The sequence below is a fragment of the Castor canadensis genome, chromosome 4 (genome assembly GCF_047511655.1).
Source record: "Castor canadensis chromosome 4, mCasCan1.hap1v2, whole genome shotgun sequence".
NCBI lineage: Eukaryota > Metazoa > Chordata > Mammalia > Rodentia > Castoridae > Castor > Castor canadensis.
Window position 1 is genome coordinate 27643904 of NC_133389.1, and position 25688 is coordinate 27669591.

At 50.4% G+C, this 25688-nt stretch overlaps 1 protein-coding gene across 5 annotated transcripts in view; it reads right to left on the reverse strand.

Annotated features, from left to right (window-relative positions):
* Positions 1 to 25688, reverse strand: part of Ctif (cap binding complex dependent translation initiation factor) — a 266455-nt gene that overhangs the window by 153891 nt on the left and 86876 nt on the right. For all 5 annotated transcript variants that reach the window (XM_074069856.1, XM_074069854.1, XM_020159590.2 and 2 more), the window contains 3 exons: positions 18652 to 18725; positions 17516 to 17620; positions 13076 to 13151 (listed from right to left, as the gene is read on the reverse strand). In XM_074069856.1, coding sequence (XP_073925957.1) covers positions 13076 to 13151; positions 17516 to 17620; positions 18652 to 18725 — 255 coding nt within the window. The remainder of the gene's footprint in view (positions 1 to 13075; positions 13152 to 17515; positions 17621 to 18651; positions 18726 to 25688) is intronic.

Consider the following 25688-nt stretch of genomic DNA (forward strand, 5'->3'; position numbering starts at 1 on the left):
GTGACCTTCAAGCAATCTTTGAAGAATAGGCATGTGGCAGGAAGGCAGATGAAGTAGGAGGGACATTTAGACAAGGGCCCAGAACTTCTGGATCAAGGGCCTGTTAATTAGTCACCAAGACTGGACCACAGACAGGCTGGGAAGTCACCCGCAAGAAGCCTGAAGGCCAGCAGGCGCCAGGACAGAGGAAAGTCTGGGGTTTTCCACAGGCCCTGGGGATCAGTGAAGAATTTTGAAGTAGGGCATTAAGAAGCTTGATAAATCCTTTACCTTTCCGGGTCTGTTTCCTTGTCTGTACAACAGGGCAATGGGCAGACATTTTAGGTCTTTTCCAGCCCTGGCATGGGGCAGAGGGGAGAGGGCACCAACTAGCCAGGGGCCTCACCCTGCTGGCAGCCCTGTACAAAGCATAGGGACAACACTGACCACTCTTAGGGACTTGACCTTGCCATCTGCTGCCTCCTGAGGTCCAACCCAGCCTGGGAAGTAGAGGCAGGCGACTGGAGGTGTCGCACACATCACTATCTCTCCTGGGCCTGACACCCCCGGCCCCCAACCGGCTGTGCAGGGCTACGAGGCCTGGGATTGTGCAGCAGTTCACAATGGAAGGAAGAGGGTGTAGGAGGGAGGTCCCTGTGCTGACCCTGGTATTGTTCTTGGGCCAGAAAAAAGCTTCCTTTAGCCTAGCCACTGCAATGCTAGAAAAAGCGACATCAAGCCAGTGAGAGTCGGCGCGACCTGGGGGGGGCCGCCTGCCTGCGGGCTGGCCTGGGAGCCGGGGCCCATTCACAAATGCCTGCTGGAGAGCACGTAGTCCTGTCCGCCCCCACCGCCACTCCCAGTGACAGAAGCTGGGTGAACGAAAATAACCAGGTTTCTCCGCCCCCAAACTCACCGCTGCCAGGAAGGAGAGGACCAGAAATGGCCCCCTGGCTAATAAAGGAATAATGGACGCTTCACACCCTCAGCGACACCTTCCTCTTCCCCAGCCTTTGCGGCTCCTTCCGCTGGCAGAGCACAGAGGAGTGCAGGTGCTGGACTAAGTAAAACCTTGTTAAGAAGGACTGGTCCAAGTCACCAGTGGCATCACTAAAGCGGCCAGGGGAGGGGTGTTTGAGCAGCCCCCCAAACTGCTGTAGGACAGGGGCAATAAGGCTGCAGGGGACTAGACCCTCCTTGGGCCCTGGGGCCTCTCCCAGCAGGACTGGTGCATTGCTGAGGTGGGGTGGGGTGCAAGATGGTGGGCCTGCATCTGAGCACCTGTAGACAGCGCCATGTGGACAGCTTAAGGCCTGCTCATTGCACTGAACACTGGCATTTCTGTTGGTTGGTCACCTCTTCCTACAAACTGGCTCATGTCCCCAGCAGGGCTTTGCAGGGCCTTTTTTTCTTTCTTTCTTTTTTTTTGGAGGTACTGGGGTTTGAACTCAGGGCCTCACACTTTCTAGACAGGAGCTCTATCACTTGAGCCATTCTGCCAGTGAGACTCTTGCCTCAATGAGACCTTGAAGGAGCCATCTTCAGTCTGGCTGCTCTTGGGGCTACCATTCCTCTACCTCATGCTGGTCTCCTATTTGACTGATAGAGCCCTCTGGGACTTAGCAAAGGATTCTAGGTATGGTCTGGCCCAAAGCAGGGCATAAATGGGTGACCTCTCCATTGAGGCGAGTCCTATATTCAGAACAATCCTGGCCTGTCCCTAACACGGTACCAAAACTTCTTCTCTGGCCACTGCAGGGAGATCCACACAATTCTAGATTCCCTATGGTCTCCAGGAGGACTGGTCAGACCCTAGCCCATGGCTTCCCAAATCTTCCTTCAATCATGAACACTCAGTCGAGCCTACCTCCTCTAGGAAGCACAAACACCTGAGAGGCATGAAACCCTGGACAACCTCAAGACTCAAGTCCCTCAAAAGTCCAAGAAAACTCTGAGGTCTCTCCAGGACAGCTTCCCAGATGAAAGAGGAAGAAGTCTTAGGGAGAAGACAGGGAAGGGCAGAATGGGTGAGTGGACGAAGGCCCCTGACACACACTTTTCTCTGTTGCAAATTGACAGCAAGAGACCTCACTCTTGTAGCCATGGGAAAACCAGCAGAATCTCTACCCCAAAAGCCACAGAGGAACCGTTGTATGTTTCCTCATTTGTCCAGCCCACCATTCTGTGTTTGCTTCCTGCTGTAACTGCCACTTACTGAAGTCACTCTGCATCTGTAATGTGTTTTTCAACTTACAAATAACCGTCCTTCTCTGTTCTGGCTGAGGTCTAAACCCTACAGCTTTGCATCACAGGTCAAACACGTATATGATCTCCACTTTGCAGGTGAAGAAGCAGAAGTTCCTTTGGGTGAAATTACATGATGTTCTGTGCAGTGCACTGCAGGGATCTTGGACAGCTACTAGGAATGAACGTTAGGGTTTTGCCACCTGTTTTAACCTGTAGGGCTTTTTTTTGTTTATTCCAGATCAGTGTTTGGCACTTTTTTTCTGTAAAATAGTAAATATTTTAGGCTTTGCAGGCAATAGGGTCCATGCATAGACACTCAGCTCTGTGGCACAAAAGCAGCCACGGTCAATGAGCAAATGAACTAATGCACTGTGGCTGTGTACCAATAAAACTTTATTTGCAAAAAACAGGCTGGAGGGCCACAGTTTGCCGGTCCCTGTTTAAGCCCCCAGGCATGTTCTGGATCACTGTGGCTGTCACATAAGGAAGGCAGGCTTCCCTGGGTCCCTTGGAGCTGGGCCTACCCAGCTTAGAAGCTGTTGTGATCTCTGGGCCCCATGGAGGCAGGAGGGGAAGACCCAAGTGGGAATCTGTCCAGACAAAGCTAGTCGCTGATTCCCAAGGGACCTTCCTGGTTGTCTCCCACTCTCAAATAATCATTTCTATATTAAAAAAAAAAAGACTCACAAGCAACAGCAGTAACAATGGGCTTGCCTCACCAGGCACGTTGCCCGTTCCCAGTGGACTATGCTACCTGCAGCCTCAGACAGGAAGTCGAGGACTGGAGAGCTTCTGGTCTCCTTTATTGTATGGCTGCCTATTTTTGTCCTGAAGGAGGAAGCCCTTGGGGGAGGAGTGAGTGGGGAGGTAGGGGGGTCCCCTAGGTAAGCACTCCTCCTTGATACGGGTGGGGCCCTGGTTAGCAGGGATGGGGGCAACTGAAAAGCTGGTTAATTAAAAAACAGTAACAATCGTATTTCTCTCTTTCAAACTGTCAGGGGTGTTTCTCTTTCTTTCTATTTTTTTCTTTTTCCATTTTTATTGTCTTCAGAAGCAGAGAAAAAAAGAAAAGGTGTTCATTTTCTTGTTCATTAAGGCAGTAGCATTCATCCCTAACTTTCTGCATGTGTCTAGGCTACCTAGAATTAGAAAAATGGCTTTCAATGCTTCTTCCTCCTCATCCTCACTACTCATAAACAGGAGTCAGGCTCCCTGAGTTCTAATCCCCACCCCTCCATGGGTATGTTGTGTATTCCCAGCAAGGTAAGTGGTCCTAGTCTCAAATCTGTAAAATGATAATAGAACAAATGCTTCTCAGGGAAGTTAAAAGAACTCAGAGACAGACATGCAGGCGTGTAGCTTAGACAGGGCTTGGTTCATGCCAGTCTCTGCAAGGTTCTGGACTGGGGTGCGGAGTGTAAGACCCTCATGGTCAGGGCTCATTCAGTAATTCAGCCAATATTTCATGAGCCTCTGGATGTGTCCACAAGGAGCTTACGTGCTAATGGGAGAAAAGAGACACAAAATAAGGTGTATATTTTTATACACTTTTTTCCCACAGGGCACTGTGGGAAAGAATAAGGGAGGAGGAGGATGGGCAGTGCAGTGACTGGATGGAGTGCTCAAAAGGCCTTACTGAGAAGGTCACATCCAACCAAAGACATCACCTCTGTAAATGTGACAGTATGCAGTCCACAGGACAAAGTGAAGGTAAGTAAAATAAGAAGCAAGTATCTTCACAGTTCCTGGAACACAGAAAGCTCTCAGTGTTGGTGTTACTATGTTGTACTCATTGTTGGAATCTCATTGAGGGGGCAATAAGGAGAACTCCATGTGCCTGTCCATAGGAAAGGAACCTGGCTTCTTAATTTTCACTCAGTCCACCAAAGGTGCCTGATAGGCACCCCTGCTGGGGACAGTGAGGTGACTAGAAATAGTACTTGGGGGAGGACAGGGTCTGGGGTGGGAGGTAGGGCTAGGTGTTCATATATCTTTTTTCCTGGGCATCTTGGGATATTTTAATAATCCTTATGCCTATAAGTTAGTGTATCATGGAAGTTTCCAGACTTGACAACAGAGCTGATACAGCTTTAGGGAAGGAGAAAGTCACTCTTACCCTCCACTTACCTCACAGGGCTGCAGGATACACCATCCTGCTATCACACAGTAGCAGCGCCATCTGCTGGAGAGATGAGGCAGCTCCACCCTCTGCCTCCATTTTTTACTCCTCCAATCACTGGAGAGTGGGGTGAATCCAGAATGTCATTGCACAGGGCACATATTTTTATTTTGAAAGCTCCATTGTCCTTCAGGTTCCTCCGGGGGGGGCGGGGAGGGCACAGAATTCTCACCTTGTCTTTATCTGAGGCCAAGTAAGGGAACAAAGTCCTTAACCCCAAGTCCTTTCCCTTCCTTTTCTGTTTTCTGTCCTTTCTCCAGGTTCCATATGAAAACATTTCCCTTGGACACCCTCTGATGTCAGAAAGCCACTTTACTGTCCCTGGGACTTCTAGGACTCTTCACAGGGAGTGTCTTGGGCACATCCATGAGGCCAGAAACCCCTTAGTTATGATGGAGTTACGTTCAGAGTTTAGTGGGAGTGCCAGGCCCACTTCCGAAAATAGATAATATCTTTCTAAACCAGCAATATTGTCAGTTACTAGGTCAGACTGAACTAATAATTATCAAGAGACACAGAATTTTGTTTCAAAGCTTCCCCCAAAGAAAGGCAAAACGAGAAGTAAGGCATGCTAGGTAGCTCCTATTGCCAGATAAAATACAGCAGATGTACCATTTGCCTAGTGGGAAAATCCAAAGAAAATGTTCATACTTATAGAAAACCCTGGGCAAGAACAGGATGGTTTAACGAATAATACCTCACAACTGGGGCTTTTAGTATGACACAAAAGCATGTGGAACAGTGAGGCAGTATTTCTGCAGAGCCCTGAGTCCCGTCACTCGGAGCCTGAGGAAATCTATGGGTTCCCTACGACCGTCTGGAGAGCAGGGGACAACATGTCTTCTGGGTGTCTCCCTAATGCTAGTCCTGGCTGAGCAGGCTGAGGCGCTGTGGGCTGAGACAGAGTTCACAGCATTGAGGGGAATTGTCCCTCAAGTCACCACACAGAGTGAAGGAGCCGGGTGGGGACTTCCTAGGGGGTAGCAGGACCAGAGGGGAGGTACAGATGTACAAGGGGGAGGCAGGAACCTATTCAGATTCCTTTTACTCGCCTGCACATGGAACTCAATTAGGTTTAGCTTGGCTTGGATTATGGGGTTCCATGTTTCCCCTTCCTGTGACCTGTCCATCAGCCCCTGTTAGTGGAAGCCAACACTTTCTAACGCCCCAGTGCCGTCTCCCTGCAGGTTCCAGCAAAGCCATGTGGTATGGGGAATACGACCAGCACCCCACACTCCATGGGAAGACAGCTCCCTGTCTGCAGCAGCCTCTTGGGGATGGCCACCTACTCCCAGGGTCAGGGAGAGGGAAGGTCTCTCTGAGGACAGTCAGGCCTTTGCACAGCAGAGGACACATTGTGGCTGCCTCCTGTACCTCCTCATCCTCTCCCTTGCTGTAGGGAGGAAGGGCCTGAGCATTGAATTGGGTCATTTTTGGGGACAATCTAAAGCTGGGCACTGATAAGGAGGCGTGATCTGCAAAGGCACCTTTGGTTGTCTGTGACCAGGAAATTCTCACTGCAATGCCAGGCTGTGGAGCCTGCAGAGTGGTGCACTGATGCCCTCTAGTGGGTGTCACCCGCCATGCAGCTGTCTGATATAACCACAGTACCAGCCATCCAGACCCTGGGATCACACAGGGAGCAGAATCACAAATGACGGGGCTGGAATGCTCACATCTGGAATGTTCACATCACTGGTGACATGGCTGGTTGGCCATCCCCTCCACTCACATGCAGGTCACAATGCAGACGTCAAAAAATGCAGGTGCCAAGCCTGCATATGAGGTTCCCCCAGGACCTCAGTGTAAGCCCAACGGTGGGTGTGGGTCTCAGCCTCTCCCTGAACCCCTGTGTGACTCCCAGTGAGAGAGAAGCTGGAGCTCCCAGATCTAGAACAGTTGTTAAGCCACCTGGGGGCCACAGGGTGCGCTCTGCTCAGACTAGCAATTGCAGCAGCATGGGGAGGAAGGCGGGACTGCAGGAAGAGGACTCGGACTTCATCCTACAGGGACTCTGACCTGGGCAAGGCACTGTGTCTTCTCCGGCACTTATGCCTGTGCACCTGTCTCATTTCCTGCACTAGAGCAAGCTCCTGCTGGGAAACATGTCTTGTGCAATTCTCTCTCTCTAAAAGACTGAGCAAAGCCTTGTGTCTTGCCCTTGAAGATTAGCTAAGGGAGCAAGTGAAGGAGAAAGGAAGATTTGGCAGTCATCTGCTGCTCACTGAATCACTGAGTGTCCCCACCCCTGCCAGCCCTCTGCCCTTGGGTGTGATCGTGTGGCTAACTCTGTCCAATGGGCTATGAGGGAAAGTGACACTTCTGAACCAAAGCATTTACGAGCCAGAGCATCATGCTCCAGCTTACTCCTTGTCCCTGCCAAGACCCCATGATTGCCATGGGTTGAGTGACAAGGCCACAAATGGAATCCAACTGGATACTTGAGCTCCCAAGGGAAGGCTCCGGAGGACATGTGGAACCCCAGCAGAAGTTCAGGAAGCCAGATTAAAACTCTGTGTGTGAAGTCATTGAAATTTGGGGATCCATTTAATATTGTGTTATGACTATAGAATTGTCATATAGGAGATGATGGGAAAATACTGAAGACTAGAAATTATACCAAAAAGCATACATAGCCAGGTTGATGGTATAGTTTGGCTGGGAAGTGAGAGGTGAAACCCACAGCCAGGGGGATGGACTGAATGTCAAGACAGACAAACTCCCCTCCTCTTTTGGATGCTGCAGACAGCCCCAACGCTGCCTTCAGAAGGACATTGTTCAATAATATTAATTCAAGAGGGCCTGGTGAAGAAGACAAATAAGCCACATCCCACCCTCAGGGAGCCCATAATCTAGAAAGGTGCAATGAGGCCAGAGCTGTAATACAGGGGTGGGAGTAGAGGGTCCAGGGAACCCAGCAGATGGACAGTCAGACTTTGTTCTGTGTATGTGAGAAGGTGACTCGAGCCTGGACAAAGAGCCCACAGGCAAGGAAAGAGTGAGTTGGACTCTAGGCTGACGAAATGGCTATGAGGAAGCAAAGAGGAATGGCAGAACAGGAGAGAAGGGAGGGGGACAGGGGACCAGCTGCACCACAGGTGAGGTGGGGGGAGCCCAGGATACGTGAGCTGTGCAAGTCACAAAGGTCCCTGCCTGCTGTGGAGTTTGAGCAAGGACAGAAAGCTGCAGATCAAGGCCTGGGTTCCTATGGGGAGAGGAGAGGCCAGGGGACAGAGCTAATAGGACCTTTAATGTCTCTCTTCTCCTAGAGTGAGGGCAGAGGGCAGGTGGACAGTGAGCTCAGGCTGACTCCCTCCAGCCTCCTCTTTCCTTCCTGCCTCCAGGGCAAGGGAAGGGAGCTGCAGATCTCTTTCCATGTCTCAAACCCAGGCTTGTCTGGAGCCTCCAGAAAGCCCACTCATTTCTGCATGAGCCTAAGACTTCTAAGGAAGTCTGGGGATGCCCAGGCTGTGGGGAGGCTTTCCCTCCCATTTGGTGTCTTCACTTGAGTGAATAGGGCCTCCTAGGTGAATTTGGAAGTGGGGGTGTTTGAGGGGTCACCTCTCCAACGGCTGACATTCAGTGGTTGAGGACAGAGACCCTAAATACTTTATGTTGTATTGTACAATGAGTGAAGACTTGTCCCATACTAAATACCAGTGGCCAAACAACTGTCCCAGGCAGCCTTATCTCTGAGCAGCTTGGAGAACACAAGGACCCTCAGGAAGATCATCCCACCGTGCTCCTGTGGGGACCTGGAATTCTGGCACCGGATTGCCTACTGGATCCAAGGAGAGGTCAAGCCACAAGCAGAGTCAGCTGGAACTTCAGGGTTTCACCTCTTGCTACTAACTGGGATTTCCTGTATGCTTTAAAGAACCGATTCCTGGGTGTGACACAATGGAACCAATGATCCTGGTCCCTGGTATCCAGGGAGGGGGACAGGGGACCAGCTGCACCACAGGTGAGGCGGGGTAGCCCATCCCATATTGCACCAGGGTTGGTCTACGCAACCAGCACATGGCACATGGCAAGATCACTTCTGAGACAGGGCTGTAAAAGACTGCCACTTTGGCTCTCTCACTTGCCCATTTTCTGCCTCACTTGCCAGGTTGTGAAGACACAAACAGCTTATGGAGAAGCAAGATTTTGCCTTCTTCCCTCAGCTACGTGTGGTCTGAGGACCACAGCCCTAGCCATCGGCTGGATGGCAAGGATACTGGCTAAGCTGCTCCCCAAATGTGTGTGTGATGATAAATATTTGTTTTTCAGTAGCTAAGTTTTGAGCCATTTGTTAGCCAGCAATATCTGACAAGCACAGTGGACCTTGGGTGAGCCTCAGCCAGCTGCTGGCCCGAAAGCTTCTGAGGAAGTGCTGGCATGGAGCCCACGTCTGGTTCTATGGGTCTAGGGACTCATGCTGATGGCTGCCTGAGGGCAAAGGGGGTCCAATGTACATGCCGGGAAAATGCGTGTGGTGTGTGTGGCTGTATATGTGTGTGTGCACATGTGTGTCCGTGTGCATGTGTGGCATGTCTGTGGTGACATCCATGTGCGTGTTGTGTGTGTGTGAATGTCAAAGTCCTCACACTCTGTGCTCTCAAGGACAAAGACCTCCTCTCCCAGCAGTCCCAGGAGCTGAGTGTCACATAGGCTCTGGAGAGCCAAAGTGCTTAAAGACAGAGAGAACCTAGAATCTGAGCCTCAGAGGATTCTCAGCTCATGGTTTTCAAAATGTACTCAGCAGTGGCATTGTCTCTGCGAATGGAACCATGTGTAAATCCTGACTGACAGTTTTCTGCGAGCCTGGACGGGGCACCCAGAGTGCACTCCTCCTGCCCTCTGCTCCTCTCCCAGCAGCACCCGAGGCCATTACCGCTTGCAACCCCTGACTTAGTCCAACCATGTCACTTTGCAGCGAGTAAACCAAGGCCCCTGAGGAGAGGTCGCGCTACATGGCAGTGGCAGATGTCCCCACTGACTGCCCTGATGCCAGTCCAACCTCTGCACCACCTGGGATCACACAGCAAGAGTCACAGGTGCCTTCATAGCTGTGTGGTGGCTGCAGGTGCAGTCCCTGGACCAAGGTTCGCCTTCCAAGCTGCTTCCTGGCAGAAATGCCTCTGTGGCTCAGACACACTCACAGGGTTGGGGAGTGGGGTGACTCCCTCCCTCCTCTCACTTCCTAGCAAAGGGGGTTCCCAGAGACTGGTCCCTCTTCGAAGGTACAGCTTGACTTGCAGCACTGAGGCCCAAGAACTGCAACAGCAGAAAGCCACATGGTGCTGGACGTGCAATCTTGGTTCACAGCACCTCACATGAACTCGCACACTTGGCTACCATTGCTTCCCTCAATGGAGTGCAAACGGTTATCATCCTTGTTTCACACAGGAGGAAACTGAGGCACTGGCTAGTCAGTGGTGGCCCATGGTTCCACATGTGGTGTCTGACCACCCATGCTGCCATCTCTCCTGGACAGTGGCCAGCTCTCCTTTCCCTTCTGTGCAGGAACAAAGGACTCTTTTCCTTCTCCTTAGCCCCGGATTGCTTCCTGGAAGATCCAGGGCACAGTCCCTAAGCAGGAGCAAGTGGTCAGACCTGTTTCTTTTCCAGCCCTGAAGCTCCCAGGCTTCTGGCTCTAAGGCTCCTTTCACACCTCACCTAAGCCAAGGGCATCTGGTTGTTCATTTAAATTGTCTTTCAAATGTATTTCAGGTTTTTTTTTTCTTTACTGGGGTCTGAATTCAGAACCTTACTTGCTAGGCAGCTGTCTACCACTTGAGTCACACCCCTCGCCCTTTTGTGCTTTAGTTATTTTTCAAGTAGGGCCTTGCATTTTTTGCCCAGGGTCTGCCTCAGGTTACAACTCTCCTACCTATGCCTCCTGAGTAGCTGGGATTACAGATATACACTACCATGCTTAGCTTGGTTCAGATGGGGTCTTGATAACCTCTTGATCTCTGCCTCCCAGGTAGCTGGGATTACAGGTATGAGCTACTGCTTATGATACAACAGAAATATATTTCTATCAGTAATGAGTACTGCAGGCATTTAGGAATGGAGTGACAAAGTGGTCATTTTGGAGCACTGTTATCTTTTGAGCCAAGGCTGGCTTTATATCAGCAGTGATGAGTAATACAAACTCCGTCCTTTCACTTACTTACTGTGGCTGGGACCCATTGCTTCTTTTTCCTCTCCAATGTACAGGAAATGTGCAACAACAGTGCAGAAGAGCTCACCCAGGTCCGTCTATTAACATTTCACTTCTCCTCTTCCTTTGTGTGTCTACACACCAGCATCATCGATCTCTTTCTAAACCATTTGAGGACAATTGCAGACATGAGGCTGAATCCTCAAATATTCTGGTGCATATTTCTCAAAAGCAAGGACACTCACCTGCCTGACTGTGACACAGTCACCTGAAACTGAAAGGGGAGCAAAACTACCCCCTTGCCGCCTCACCCCCCCACTCCATTCACACTCTATTCCAACAGGCTCTCCATTCCATTTTTCTTTCTGACCCAGGACTTCAGCAAGGCACCCGCCTCCCCAGTGTCCTATAGTTTGGAAGACACCCTGACCTTGCCCTACCTTTCACACCCAAGTGTTTTCTGAGGATGGTCCTTACACCGTCTCCTCACTACTAGACTCAGTCTGTGCTTTCTTGGAAGAAGAACCCCAGGAATGATGTTGGGTTTCTCAATGTGGTGCATCAGGGGCATATGATGTCCATCTGTGCCACCACTAATGATGTCAACTTTGACCTGGTCAAGCTGGAGCCTGCCATGTTTCTCCACCATAAAGTCACCATATTTCCTTTGTAATGAGGAGACTCTGTTTGCCCTAGTCAGCTGTCCAGTCTCCAGTCTGCAGAGCTGCTGATCTCAATGGCTTAAGAAGAAAGAGTTCAAAATCCATGGAGTCCAAGGCAACTGGAATCTGCAAGGCAGAGTACCAGAGCGAGGGAGATCCAGAAATATGGAGACTGTCAAGTTTTTGAGTATGAATTTGTGCTGTGTGGGAGGAAGCTTCCAAGGCTGGGAAAAAGCCAAAAGAAGTAAATGGAACAATCTCCTGAGATCACATAAGACTGGAAGTGGTTCGTGTGCCACCAGCCATGGTAGAAACACTGCCTAAGACACAAAGCATTATAATAGCATTCTCAGAAGGGAAAATCAACTCAGCCTTGGATCAAAATTTGCCCTGAAGTCTTCCCTCCCTGATAAACTTAAAAGTAAATCTTGAAAGGATCAGACTGGTTTGAAGTAACTTAACTGCATTGTGAACCAAGTCCCAAAATAGTGAAAGGAATACAAAACAAGCAAGCAAATGAACCCCCAAACTCACCACCTAATTGTAAGAAGTTCCTAATATCTGGGATCTGATATAAAATTACCAGAAATACAAAGAAAAATATGACCCGTAACCAGGAGGAAAAAATATCAAACAGACTGAAATGACATGGATGATATAATTAGTACAGAAGGACATTAAAACATCTATAAAAATAGGTCTCATATGCTCAGAAAGGTAGAAAAAAGCATGAAAAATGGAAAATATGAGAAGAAAAGTCCATATTGAACTTCTAATTGAAAAATACAGTATCTGAAATGAAAATATACTAGATGGGATTAACAATAGGTTATACACTGCAAGAAAAGATGAGTGAACTTGAAGACATGACAACAGAAACAATCCAAAATGAAAAGGGGGTGGGGTGGGGAGAGAAATAAGCAGAGCTCTGGAACCCAGTGTGTGTGTGGGGGGGTAAAGGCTGAAAAATTTCCAAATTTTATGAAACTATAAGCCTCCAGCTCTCAATAAATTCCAAAAGGTTTTTTCCCAAGAAGGAAAAAATGAGGAAAAGCCATACCTAGGCACATCCTGATTGAATTGCTTGGGCTTAATTACAGACTCTATTGTCTTGGTGATAAGCTCAATACATGAACAGAGGAACTGAAATGAGACAAGGACTAGGAAGAGACAAATGGATACAGGTAAAATAGTAGGAGATTCAAGAGAGAGAAGGGCAGTTGAGAGGGTGGAAAGAGGTGGCAGTCACCTGCAGTGATGAGCTCAATCCCTTCTGAAGGCCCACTACTCTGACTTCCGGCAGCAGGCCTACCCCATGACCTGGAGCAGCACCCTGCATCTCAACCCCAAGTCCAACACTGGCAGCATTTGGCCTCCTGGCTTCACCACAGCCCTTCTCACAAGTCCTTTGTCCCAGAGCCCAGCCCCATTCCGGGAAAGAAGCCTAATCAATACCAAAATCAGCAAGCACAAGCAGATACCTGGAGGCTGGCAGGACAACTCCACTTTTCAAAAGCCTAGATGTCCGAACAAGCTCTGCCAGCCCACCTGGGCACACTGCAGGGTGATCACCCGTGTGGCTTCAGGTCAAGGAGAAAACTTCCAATTGGCTGAGTTGCCAGCACAGGACCCATTTGTCATTAGGGACACCAGGCCAGCCAATAGTGCCCTTGGCATCCATCACCAGAGCAGGCTGTCAGAGCGGATGGCCTGGTCCATGGCGAGTGGCGAGTACCCCCTGCTGCACATGTGACCTTCCACACGCTGAGCAAGGAGCCAGAGGAGTGCCTAGGCCCCGCCCAGGTAGAGGACCAGGACCAAGGTGGGGGATGTTAGAGAACTGGCCCCTGCACCTACCTGCCAGGCCGGGAGGACCTTCTCAATGTCGTTCAGGTTGATCCCATCCCCATCTTCCAGCTTCCCCTTTCCACACCTGGAGCAGAGAAGACAGAAAGGCATTGAGAGGGTGTCTCATCCATGCATGATCCCAGCTGGACTGCAGGAGAGGAGGGACAGTCAGGAGACACCTGGCCCTGTCCTTCCTTGAGGCCTGCACAATCTGCTGTTTCACCCCCAAGAAAGGGCCTTGGAGATGGGGGTCCTCCTTATAATGCAACATTCAACCTCAGAATGGTGAGAGATGAACCAGGGTGCCCCTTGACCCTTCTGGGCAAAGATGCTAAGCTCCTAGCAAAAGCCCTGGCAAGACTCCTGCAAAAGCCTGTCTAGCTTGCTTCATTGCACCCAAGGAAAAACCAGTGAACAGAGACCAAGCAATTTTCTCAAGGTCACACAGGCTGGCAGGGGCCAGCAGAAAGAAAATCCAGTGGGGCTTCCTTCCTCCCTGGCTTGACTTCACCCAGCAGGGTAAGTCAGGTATTGAGTGCTTTGTGTTCATGTCCTCTGGGTGTGGGCGTGCCCTCATGCTCTGGCCCAGCTTAGCTCTTTTGCATATTTAACAGTGGAGACTCTGGCACCAGATGGCAAGGGTTTGAACCCCAGCTGCATCCCTTACTAACTGGGCAACCCCATGCAAGTCACTTCACCTCTGGTTATGTCAGTTTCCTCATTTGTAAAATGGACATAATAATCATACCTAACATCATAAAGTGATTAGAGGATTAAAATAAAAACGTAAATGAATAACAGGTAAGTGCACCACAACTACTACTTCCACGGTTACAAGGCAGAGAGACAGTGAGGACATGGAGCCCCGCCAACCTTGGGCAAAACCCCTCCATTTCTAAGCCTTCTGTCTCACCACTTGAAGAATCTGATGCTGACCTGTGACTGTGGTGAGTTTTAACTATTCCAGGCTGAACACTTAGGGATGTGCACATGGCTGGTGCACCGTGTGACATTGGCCATCGTCTCTACGATCAGGATTGACCCAGGTATGGTGAGGGCTTCCAATGGGCTGGTAGCAGCATTTTCCAACTGCAGAGTTAGTTCAAGTCTCCAGTTTCAGAGTACTTGTTCATTTGTTTAAATATTTACCAAGCGTCGCTTCTGGTTTTGGCTCTGTGAATGAAAATAAACTAGGTGTGGTTCCTGCCCTCAAATACCTCAGACCAAACTCTTCCATTAGGGTGGCGAGCCTGAACACCACTAGGGGGCAGCATAAGACAAGTGTCACCAAAGTCCTATGGACAGAAGAGAACCTGGCAGCCCAAACCAGCAAGGCTTGGCTGGCAGAGAACGGGAATATGAATTCAGGCCCAATTAGCTCCCTCATTTCGATGCCAGGCTCAGGGATTGGGGCTGGGACCAGGGTTAAACAATGCCTGCCACTGGTAGGAGGCTCAGCCCTACTGTACAGTGGCTAGTGCTCCCTCAAGGACAAGAGAGGCCACTGCAGGAACCCAGAGGAGCAGCTTGCAGGACTGATTTGGGCAGAAGACAGGAGGAAGGTGACAGTGAGGGTGAATGTCCCAGGCCAGTGAGCCATACAGCAAAGCCAGCGCTAAGAGATGAGCTGCTCAAGGCTGGTGGGCACCACCACCCTGGAGTGTGAGGGGTCCAAGGACAAGAGGAGGGGGTGGAGAGGTGAGGCTTGAGAGTGGCCCAGGTCTGGGTAAATGGAGCCAGGGGTGTAAGGAAGGTATAACAGACAAAAGGGGAAAGAGGAAAAGTCAGCTCCCCCTCACCTCCCCACCCTCTGCCCTCTACCAAGAATACTGAGCTACAGATGGGGAGGTAGAGCCCCCAGCCATCTTGGAACTAATAAATCCACCTGGCAGTGATAGGCTGGCCCAATGAAGCACCAACTGCTTATAGTCACCTGCGCTCTGCAGGTGCCAGTCATTGGAGGTGGGAACTGGGGACTCGGCCCGACTGGAATTGCTGACACGGCTCCTCAAGTTCACGTGTAGGTAAAACACACCTGGGAACTCTTCCGCATGCACTGGGCTCCAGCCTAACACGCCCCAGGGTCTAACATTTCCTTATTTCCTCAGTATCCCCTGGGTTGGGCATGAACAGGATAGTGTCAGCTGCCTCCCCCTGGCCACCCTGATCCAGAAGAGCCCTCTGCTGGACTGCAGGTGTGAGGGCAGAAGGTGGCTGCAGACCAGCTGAGTCACGGCTGCCAGCTGGGTTTCCAAGGCAACAGCCTGCTCTGATTTCTATCCCTCCATGGAAACACAGGCTGCAGAAAGCCTTGGCAACGGAGTGGTACCCTGCTGCCGAGGGAGGCTGCAGTGACTGGACATGTGGAGTTATCTCCCATACAGCAGGACTCTAAGGGGACAGAATTCCTGGCCCAGCCACAAGGTGGCCACAGGGCGCTGCCCTCACACTACCTGGGAAGCTGGGAGCGACAGGATTTAGCCAGAAGCAGTTGTTCACGGGAGACCATGGGCCACTCTCAGCCTCTGGCCAGCTCCTGCTGGGTGGATGAGCCTGGCAGAATTCAGGCCTACAGTTGGTGAGCTGGGGTGGCCTTTTACTTTGGCCCCTTGGCATAGGGGAATCTCTCTTCCCCTACATGGTCGTTCATCACTATTGCCTAGGGGTGAGCTGTTATGAACTTGACCCTCCCTGACAGCTGGGCAGACACCTTGGGAAAGCTACGCTTCAAATGCAGACCCCACCAGATGCCTGGAGTCAACAAGGCAGCACCACACTTGGATCCCCTGGGCCTCAGTTTCCCCACTGGTTTCACCAGCTATGTGCTCCCAGGGGACACAGGAGAGACTGAAGCAGCCTGGGGAGGGCCATCTCTTTCCCAAAGTCCTCTTTTCCAACTCCTTTTGAATTTACTTTATTTAACCCTTTCCGATGTTATTTCTGTCACCTTTAAAAATGGCACAAGGCCATCTCTTCCCCTGGGGCGCTGCTCACTATACCACAGGGAGACTGGTGTCACCAAAAGGAATGGCCTCTTAGGGTGGGATGGGGCAGAGAGTGGCTGTGGGAGGACATATGAGATGCAGGAAGGCATCTGATAATGTCACTTATGTTTAGGTCAGGAGTGACAGGGAGACAGGAGTGGACAGTGGAGAAGTGGGAGAAAAATAAAAGCCATGTGTATAAAAATAATAAAAAAGCAAAAAGTGGGAAAGAAGTGAGGGTGAGGATGGAGAAAAATAGGCTCACATACTGCTAGTGAGAAGGTAAAATATCCAGCTGCTTTGGAGATTCTCAACAACTTAACATAGACTCACCACATGACCCAGCAATTCTAGTCCTAAGAATCTACCAAAAACTTAAAAGCAGGGACCAAGCAGATCCTTGTACACAAATACTCACTGCAGTATTATTCACAAAATCCCAAAGGTAGAAAGAACCTAAATTTTTCTTTTTTTGCAGTACTGGAGCTTGAACTCAAGGTCTTCGCCTGGAGCCACTCCACCAGCCCTTTTTTTGTGATGGGTTTTTTTCAAGATAGGATCTCACAAACTGTTTGCCCAGGCTGGCTGTGAACCTCGATCCTCCTGATCTCTGCCTCCTGAGTAGCTAGGATTATAGGCGTTAGCCACTGGCTTAGATATTGATCAGTAGATGAATAGGTAAACAAATGGCGGTGTAGCGATACAATGGAATATATTTTTCAGTGAATTTTACATTATGTGAATTTGACCATAATAAAAATTACTTTTTAAAAAATAAATGATGCAGTAGCCATTGTCTCACACCCCTGTGTCTGGCTGAAGTCGCATTTGTGTCCTGAGGGCAGTCCAGGCCGCCTAGCGAGCACTCTACCACCTGAGCCACACTCCCAGTCCTTTCGCTTTTCGTTTGTTTTTCAGATAGTGTTAACTTTGCTCAGTCCTCAATCCTCCTACTTCCACCTCCTGAGTAGCTGGGATTATAGACATGTCCCACCACATCCAGCCTCAGACCACCTTTTATAAGGAGAGCAACACTGATTCACAGAGCTAATAGAGGGTAAGAGAAGCCACTGTGAAGTCCACTGCCACACCTGTGGATCCCAAAGTGGGCTTCCCAGGCCAGCAGCATCGGTAACCCCTGGGAACATGTGAGAAATGCAAATTCCCATCCCCCTCCCCCAGACCTACTAAATTAGCGACTACTCGGATTTTTAGTAAGACCCCAGGTGTTTCAGATGCATGCTCAAGTCTGAGCCCCACTGGACTGGCTTCCCACAAGTGGAGCCTCTGTGAGCACTGAGAGTCAGAGGGGGCGGGAAAGGATGGGCGGTTCAGAGAGAAGCCAGTGACCTTGCAGTTCTGGGCCCAGACAGGGACCTCATCCCAGACCTTAGCCACCTGAGTGTTCCCCGTGCAGCAGGACACCCCCACCCACCCCGTGTGAGCACCCCCTGCCTGCCCTTACCCTTCTCTGTCGATGTGTGGCAGGGGCTGCTTGGGTGTGTGTCGGACCTTCCTGTGGAACTGGGTGAAGTCCAGCTTTTCAGGCTGCAGGTCCCAGGTGGCACCACTAGAGGGAGAGGGAGGGTGAGAAATGTGAGGCAGGGGGCCGGGGAGGCTGACCCAGGGTGGGAGCACCCTCCCAAAAGGCAGGCAGGTAGGGGAGGGCACTGGTCCTCCAGAGCAGGGGCCGGCCTGTGACACTCAGAATGGAGCCTGAGGTGTCATGTGCTGGCCTTTCTCAGCCCTGCTAGGGGAAAATGCCTGCTCTGCAAATATGAGTGTGAGGCTGAGGTAACACCACAGATGCCCCCCTGCACCCCCTCAGTTCCTTTCATGCCTACATTATAAGGCTGGAGAGAAGGGGCAGCAAAAAAATCTGTCACCAGATCGTCTGCCAAGTGGCTCAACATGGCGACACAACATCTGAGAAAGAGATGAGGCCAGTGAGTGGGGAATTTGGGGCCAACTCCCCAGGTCCTGCCCCAGGAGTCTGTGCCCTAGCCCAGGGCTGTGCCTGGAGTGCACCCAGAGTTGGGCAGCTCCAGGGCGAGGGGCAGACATGAGCTAAGGGGACTGCCATCCATGCCCCAAGGCCACTGTCCCCCCAAGAGTGGTGGACACTATGGTAGGAACTCCTTAGCAAACCCTTCTGTCCCCTTTTCTGAGAAGCCCTGGCCATTCACCTGAGTCCTAGCAGGAATCTTCTAGAATCTGAACTGCTCAATCCTCTCTTTTCTCCAGATTTCTCAGGTGAGAGAGGTGGGGGCTGCAGCTTCAGCTGCCATGTGCTCTTGACCTCCTCAGTCCGTTCCCTCTCCCCGTGCCCCACTTTCTCTTTTTCAGCTGTTTGTCTTCCTCTCTTTTCTCTCAGCTTCCTCTCTTTCCTTTGAAGTTCTCACTCTCATTTTTCTCCCTTTGAGTCCCTCGTTCTGCCCTCCTTCCTTTTCAGCCTCATCCTTTCTGCTTCACCTGCCTCTTTGTTTCCTTCTTCTTTTCAGTGAATTAGCTATCAACGTTGACTCAGCCCTGTAAGTGCCGGCTGGGCAGGAGGCCTCAGTCAGAGTCATGTACCCCGGAGAAAGAGCAACAGGAAGTTACCTGAAGGAATCGAAGGTGTTGGCTGCCCAGATGTCTGTGCCCAGCATGTCCAGGGAGCTGTCTTTGCTGCCATTCTGGAAGAGATGGGGTGAAAGGCTGGTATTATTCGCTGGGCAAAGACACTGAGAACAAGTGTGTGAGGCCTCCCCAGGGCCCGAGCCTGGGAAGGCTTCAGGGGCCCTCTCCCCTCCCTGTTCCCAAGCTGGTCATCCTAGGCAGCATGGAGGCTGAGGTGAGCCCCCTGAGTGAGTGCCCCAGCTGGTGCCCTAGTAACAGCCAGGGGGACGCTGCTGGGACCCCAGGCTTCCCTGTAGGCACTGGCCTTCGTTTCAACAGTATTTTATACAGGTGTACAGTCAGGATGAGAACTGGCCTTATCTCTGCTGTCACGGCCTGTGACTCTCCCCAAAGCCTCCACAGCCAGCAGGAGCTCTGTCTCACCCACTAATAAGCCTTTGCTTATTATCTGATGGCAGTGGCTCCTCCCCCAGCAGGGGCTCTGCAAAGCCAGGGTTGACATCTTTTGGAGTTAAGCCTCACCTCCCAAGAAACCCCATAGGCCAGGGCTACACCAGTGACTGAATTTCTCACTAATGCTTCCTTTGTGATACACCCAGAAGGCAGAACTCTGCTTGATGTACTTCTATGGTTTGGTGTCTCTGCTCTTTGGCTCATGATCTCCCCAATGAATTCTCCAACTGCCCAGCTTCCTGATGCCCTCCATCACTCCAGATGGCTCTCATCACCAGGCTCCTTAGAGACAACCCTTCCATGTCACTCTGGCTGAACATGTACAGGCCTTGTGACCCAGGTATAAACTGGCTTTACAACAGAAATAGGCATAGATGTTCCCCAAAAGATACGTCCATGTGGACAGCAGCATACTCACAATACCTCCAAACTGGAAACCCATTAACAGCTGACCACATAGGTAATAGTGATATGCTCACAGATTGGAATAGGACCCAGCAGCGAGAATAAACAAACAAAAACCAGCATGCGGCCATATAAATACGTCTCACAACAGAATGCAGAACTGAAGCATCCAGACACAAAAACATAGCGATTTTTGTGTCAATTTATATGAAGTTCAAGAACAGATGAACTAAGCTATGGTGGCAGAATTCAGAAGATCATGGAAGGGGAGGCTAGGGGGACGCACAGATGCGTGCACTGTTATCTATGTGTGCTGTGACTTCCTGCTTAGTTCCTGGAGGTGTCCCAATCTTCATTTCTGAGCCCTCTCTGTAGGACCTGATTTTATTGACAACCACTATGATTGGTCTGCCCCAGGACCCACCATTTTTCAGGGCCTCCAGCTCACACCTGGGACAAGATCTGTTTCATATACACTTAGGCCTGGGCTGATAACACAAAAGGGGAGGAGCCATAGGCCCTGCTCCCAAAGACAGTGTGGGATGACACACCTGTAATAAAGAATTACAATACAGCATGATCTGCGCTCTGATTTGGGGTGCCACAGTTGGATCAAAGCAAAGACAGCTTTCCCGAGAGGAGAAGGGGAGGACTCCCCTGAGTGTGTGTGTGTGTGTGGGGGGGGTGACAGGACTTCTAGGGTCAGGCAAGTGGAGTGAAAAGGAAGAAAGGGATGATCATTTTTATGCAAGTGCAAGTACACACTAACAGCAAAGTACGGTGTAGTAAGGACATAAACCAGCAGTAATCATCCCTTGTCATTACCGAGTACTACACACTGAACACAATTGTGTGTGCTATTGGCAGCACAGTGAGTTCTCTACAGTGCCTTAATTTATCACGTGATGATGGCTTCAGTGTCACTAGGTGATGGGACTATTTCGGTTCCATCATCACCTTATGACATCACTGTTGTGTATTCTGTCTGTGGTGTGTGGTACACGCCTGTATATTCATAAGCACCACACATCTATATACACAGACACGCATGCATACACATGTTACCTGTTTCCCACACCCTTCTAATATCCCCAGAAGTCAGAGAAGCACAAAGGGTAGAAGCTGCAGCCAGACTACCCACCACCTGACTTCTAGAACTTCACGCCGGGAGCCAGATCCACCTTACTCTCCCACTACCCCTTGCTCACACTAAGGACCTGCACAGAGACGTGATTGTCAAGTTGAAGACAGAGAAGAATGCCGTGGTTAGGCTTGTCCCAGTCCTCCAACCCTTCAAGGCCAAGCCTCCAGCCCCTGCTGAGGAAGCCTCAGTTTCCCCCTTGATGCATGGGTAACATGTAGGGGTGTTGTGTGGCTTGGACGCCATCCTATTTGTGCCAGAGCTCTGAGGCCACATGGACCTGCAGAATACATGGAACTGCATTCCTCTTTGGGCCACTGTATTCTTTCTGGACTCAGAAACACAAAGGCACGTTCTCTCCACCCACACAAAGCCTGCAGGTCTGTCTTCCTGGCAGGGTCTAAGCTGGAGGCTAGACCTCTTCCCTGCAGTTCGCAGCTCCTCAGCAGCTCATGGCCCCTGAGCTCCACAGCCATGCACACCCCAGCAAGGGGCTGGTTCTGTCCCTGAAAGGTCTCCCACAGAGCTCCTGGGTGCTCTAGGAACACGAATCCCCTGACTCTCAAATGTCGGCCTTCGTCAGAATGGCTCAGGAGGAGGGGGGTGCTGGTGGCTTAAATGTAGTGCAGCTGGAATGATCCAGGACGCCTTCAGAAACATGGTCTTCATTCCTCTGGATGTCTGAAAGAGCTTTGGGGAGGCAGGAATTAAAACAGGCCCCCTTATCAAATGTTTGGGCCACCCTGAGTTAAAAAGTTGTCAAGATGCTTATATGTAACAAATGGTTAAGAGGTTGAATCTTTCTTTATTAGTCTCTGATGGATGTTGACTTTCTAAGCAGATGGAAATATAGTATGTAATATTTTCTGGCCTTTTTTAGCTGGAAGTCTACCCCACTTTTCCTTTTTATTACATAGAGAATTTTGCAGGGCTAGGGTTCCACGGAACCACCTATGGGAAACAGTCACCTAATATTTTCTATGTTAACTTTCTCCCCTCAATTAGTGTCATCCCTGCAACAGTAGGAACCTGAGTCACATTTTTGTTGCCTCCTCTGCCCATTCACCTTGCACCTTAGCTTTGCGAACAGGACCACTCATTAAAGACTGGTGCAGACTAGGTGGCCAGGCACTGCCATCCATCCAAACCTCATTCTTTGAGAACGTTCTCTGGTTCGCAATTCCTTTGCAGGCCCTAGTGACCAGAGCTTTGCTCTGAGCACAACCTCCTCCCCAACTTTGAGATCACACAGCTCCTGTCGCCCAGGATGTTGGAATGCCAGCCTGGAGAAGCCTTATCCAAGACAAGCGTCCTTTCAGTGATTGCTTTTAGCACACAGACACTGCCAGGTCCTTCACAGCAGCCCCTTTTATCGGCAATTAGGGGGCCCCATGCCAGGGTGACCCATGCTGCTCTCAGACAGATCATAGAGAAATAATGAGTGTTTAAGCCATGTGGAAAAGAACACGGAAAGAGTCAGCCCATGGCCAGGGAGTCTGAAGCCACATCCAGAGGGCCCCACCACTCTCCTCAGCTCGGGGAGGACAGAATCCTGGCAGTGCCACAAGCAGCAGTCACGGCAGTGGCAGGCCCTGACAGAGCAGTCAGGATAGGCCACACGACCCAAGTGCTCCCCACTTATTACAACCTCAGGGAGCAAATGTTATCATCACCACACCCATTTTCCTGATGAGAAAACTGAGGCACAGAGAACTTGCCCATGTCATGAAGCTTGCTCCCAGCATGGGCCAGGGCCAGTAACTTTGGCCACTGTACTATGCAATTATACCACACAGGCACATTCTGAGCCTGCTGCTGAGGGTTCTATAAGGCAGGAACGGGCCTGTCCCCAGCTCACACTGGGAGTCTCTGGACTTATCCTCGCCCAGTTTGGGAAGACAGAGCTGCTGCAGACAACACACTGCCTGCAGTGAAGGGTTGGAGGGTCTGGGGGGTCTTGCATAATGGGCAGGGGTCACCATGCATGGGTAAGGACAAGGCCAGAGAGACGCCCTGTACAGTAGAAAGCACACAAGGTCAGCGTAGTGAAAATACAACGTGAAACCCAGCTGCCTGGTGATTTTTGCTTATGTGCATGTGATGATAATTCCGAGCTGTGCATTTAGGAACTGGCTGATTAGGGCACAGGACAGTGGGATGACTCTTCCTATTATTGTGAGTGTCATGGGTGAGGTTCCATCTGGAGAATTCTGGGGCATGCTAGTCGGGATTTGCCCAGCATGTCTGCTGCAGCAGGTGATGTGGGCGTGGGGATGGCAGCCCTGGGCCCTGCCCCTTCCCCTGAAAACCCAGGAGAAGCCTGCTGTCCGTCAGCAGGCAGCTGGGTTGTACGGGACCCGGCTGGCTCTGTGCACTAGAGAGAAACCAGAGGTGCCATGCCAGCTGCTCACAGGCTGTCAGTGCCAGTCAGATCCCTTCTCAGAGCAGACTGCCATTCCACAGATTCCATCAGGAGGGTCAAGAGGCAATCCAACCCTAAAGTGGAGTCTCTCATTTCAATGACATGGGGATCTTAGGACAGCTAACTGGGAAGGGTGCCTTTTTAAACAAAGTTCTCTCTTTCCTCCCTTAGTCTGTCCTCCCTGGCCCCTTGCTCATGTTAAGTGGGTCAGCACAGGGCTAGGCACAGTGTGGACACAAGACAAATGAGGATGCAGTGCCTGCCATAGCATAGCAATGGAGAGAACATGTCAAGGTGGCACATTGTTAAGGGCCATGGAATAACATGCCTGCCACCCACGTTACCAGCTTTAGGGAGAGAGCACACCCAGGGAGAACTTCAAGTGGCCACACAGTCTGGAGTGAGTGGGGAGAGCAGGAGTCCAGGCCCACAGCCTGCTTCCTGGGATCCTCACGAAAGTCCCCCTGGCTCCTGGGACCTGTGCCTTTCCATCTGGGCATTTGGAAGAAATGGATGACTCCTCCTGAGTGGGGCAGGGCAGGAGGGTAAGTAAACACTGGAGAGATACCGTGAAAGTTTTTACATGACACAAGACATTCAGAGACCAAAGGACCCCAACGTCACCTCCAAGGCCCAAATAGGGGGTTTCTGTGAGCCAGATCTGAAACCGCACAGGTCCAACCTGAGGCAGGCATTGAGTGACTTGGGTGTGCTCCACCAGAGAGCACAAAGGGGACAGGTATGGAGGGAAGTGGGGGTGGGGAGTAGGACAGGGCACAAAGAGAAACAGTCCTATCCAGGCAACTGTGTGTGTGTGTGTGTGTGTGTGTGTGTGTGTGTGTGTGTGTGTGTGTGTGTGTTCGTGTTCAGCACCAAGGACAGCACCCCCGTGCAGGTGGAAAGAGCAAGATGGGTCACATTTAATCCCCTTCTGTTAGATTTGTCTTTGAGGCAGGTGAACAGCAGAGACTGGCAAAGAGCAGAGTCTGGCTGAGTTCAGGAGAGGGAGAGGCCATTACTTTCATTCTGGGATTTTTCATCTGTCTTCCCATTGTGCCTCTTCTCCCTGTGCCCCTTTTATCTTCAAATTAAAACGCAAGGGCCTGGGACAGGCAGACACAATGTCTGAAGTCTATGGCCAAATTTGTTCCTCCTAAGCCAACTGTCCTGTCTACTTTCTTTGCTAACTGGGAGTGTGACTTGAGTTTTAAACAGACCATGTTATTGCACCTGTCCCAGACTGGGTCACACCACAAGCCACTTCTGGATAGCTGTCTGTTCAGCTTCTGCTGAAGTAACAGGGCGCATTCAGTCATCCCAGTTCCCCTCAAGAGCAAGACTTCCAGCAGATGGGGAAATGGAGTTAGCATTCCAGCACCAGCGCACCCTCCAAGGCTCCTTCCTTTAAACAGGAAGTCTTCTTTGAACTCCTGGGTTCCCAGAGATGTGAGGGACCCTCCCAACAGTATTATACTCAGAACTGCAGGAGTCAGGGTAGGAAGGGGGCTGAGAGCTTCTCGGATCCAGAGGCTGCCCTAGAGTCCTGTAGAGGTGATCTAGAGTCATGGGTGGGCAGGACAGATAGCAGGTGGGGCTCATCCTCACACCTCACCAGGCAGTTCTACCCTTCAGGGTTTCCCCTGGAAATATCACATAAGATTTTGATGTAACAAAAAGTTCAACACTTAAAAAAATTAAGCTATGTTTAGATGACTATAGATTCACACGCACTATTATAAGAAATAATACAGAGACCCCCCCCACCAGACCCTTTATCCAGTTTTCCTCCAGGGGGAAACTTGTGAAAGATGACTCAATGTCACATCTGGGATATTGGTATTGACACAGTCCATCACCACAAGGCCCCTCCCCTTGCCCTTTTCCAGCTACGCCCATTCTCCTCCTGTCCCAAGTCCCTGGCAACCATTAACCTGTCCCATTTCTATGATGACATTTCAAGTACATTATAGGAATTGAGCATAGATGACGCAACTTTTGAGAGCTAGTTTTTTTTTTCCCACTCAGCGTAATCTTCTGGAGATTGAGCCAGGTTGTTACCTTGGCTAGAGGTCACTCCTTTCCACGTCTGAGTGCCACAGTGTCTAATCACTTGCCTTGGTGAAACCTTATTGCTTCCAGTTTTTCACTTTTGCAAATAAAACTGCTGTGAACATTTGAGTACAGGTTTCTGTGTGAACATAAGTTTTCATTTCTCTCTGGATAAACATCCAGGAGCGCAATTGCCGCATCACATGGTACCTGCACGTTTTAATTTTTAAAAAAATCCAACCTGTTTTCCAGAATGGCTGTACCATTTTATATCCCTACCTTCTCTGCATTCTCACCAGCATTCAGTGTTATTGATACCACATGCTTTGATTTTAGTCATTCTGATAGGAGAACAGTAGTATCTCATTACAATACAAATTTGCATTTCCCTTGTGACTAGGGACATCAAATATCTCTTTGTGTACTTTTCTGCCATCTGTATACCTGCCCTCTTTCATGAAAAATGTCTCTCCATCTATTTTTCTATTGTCCAGTTGGATAATAAATAATGAATTTTGAGCATCCTTTATACATATCCCAGATACTAGT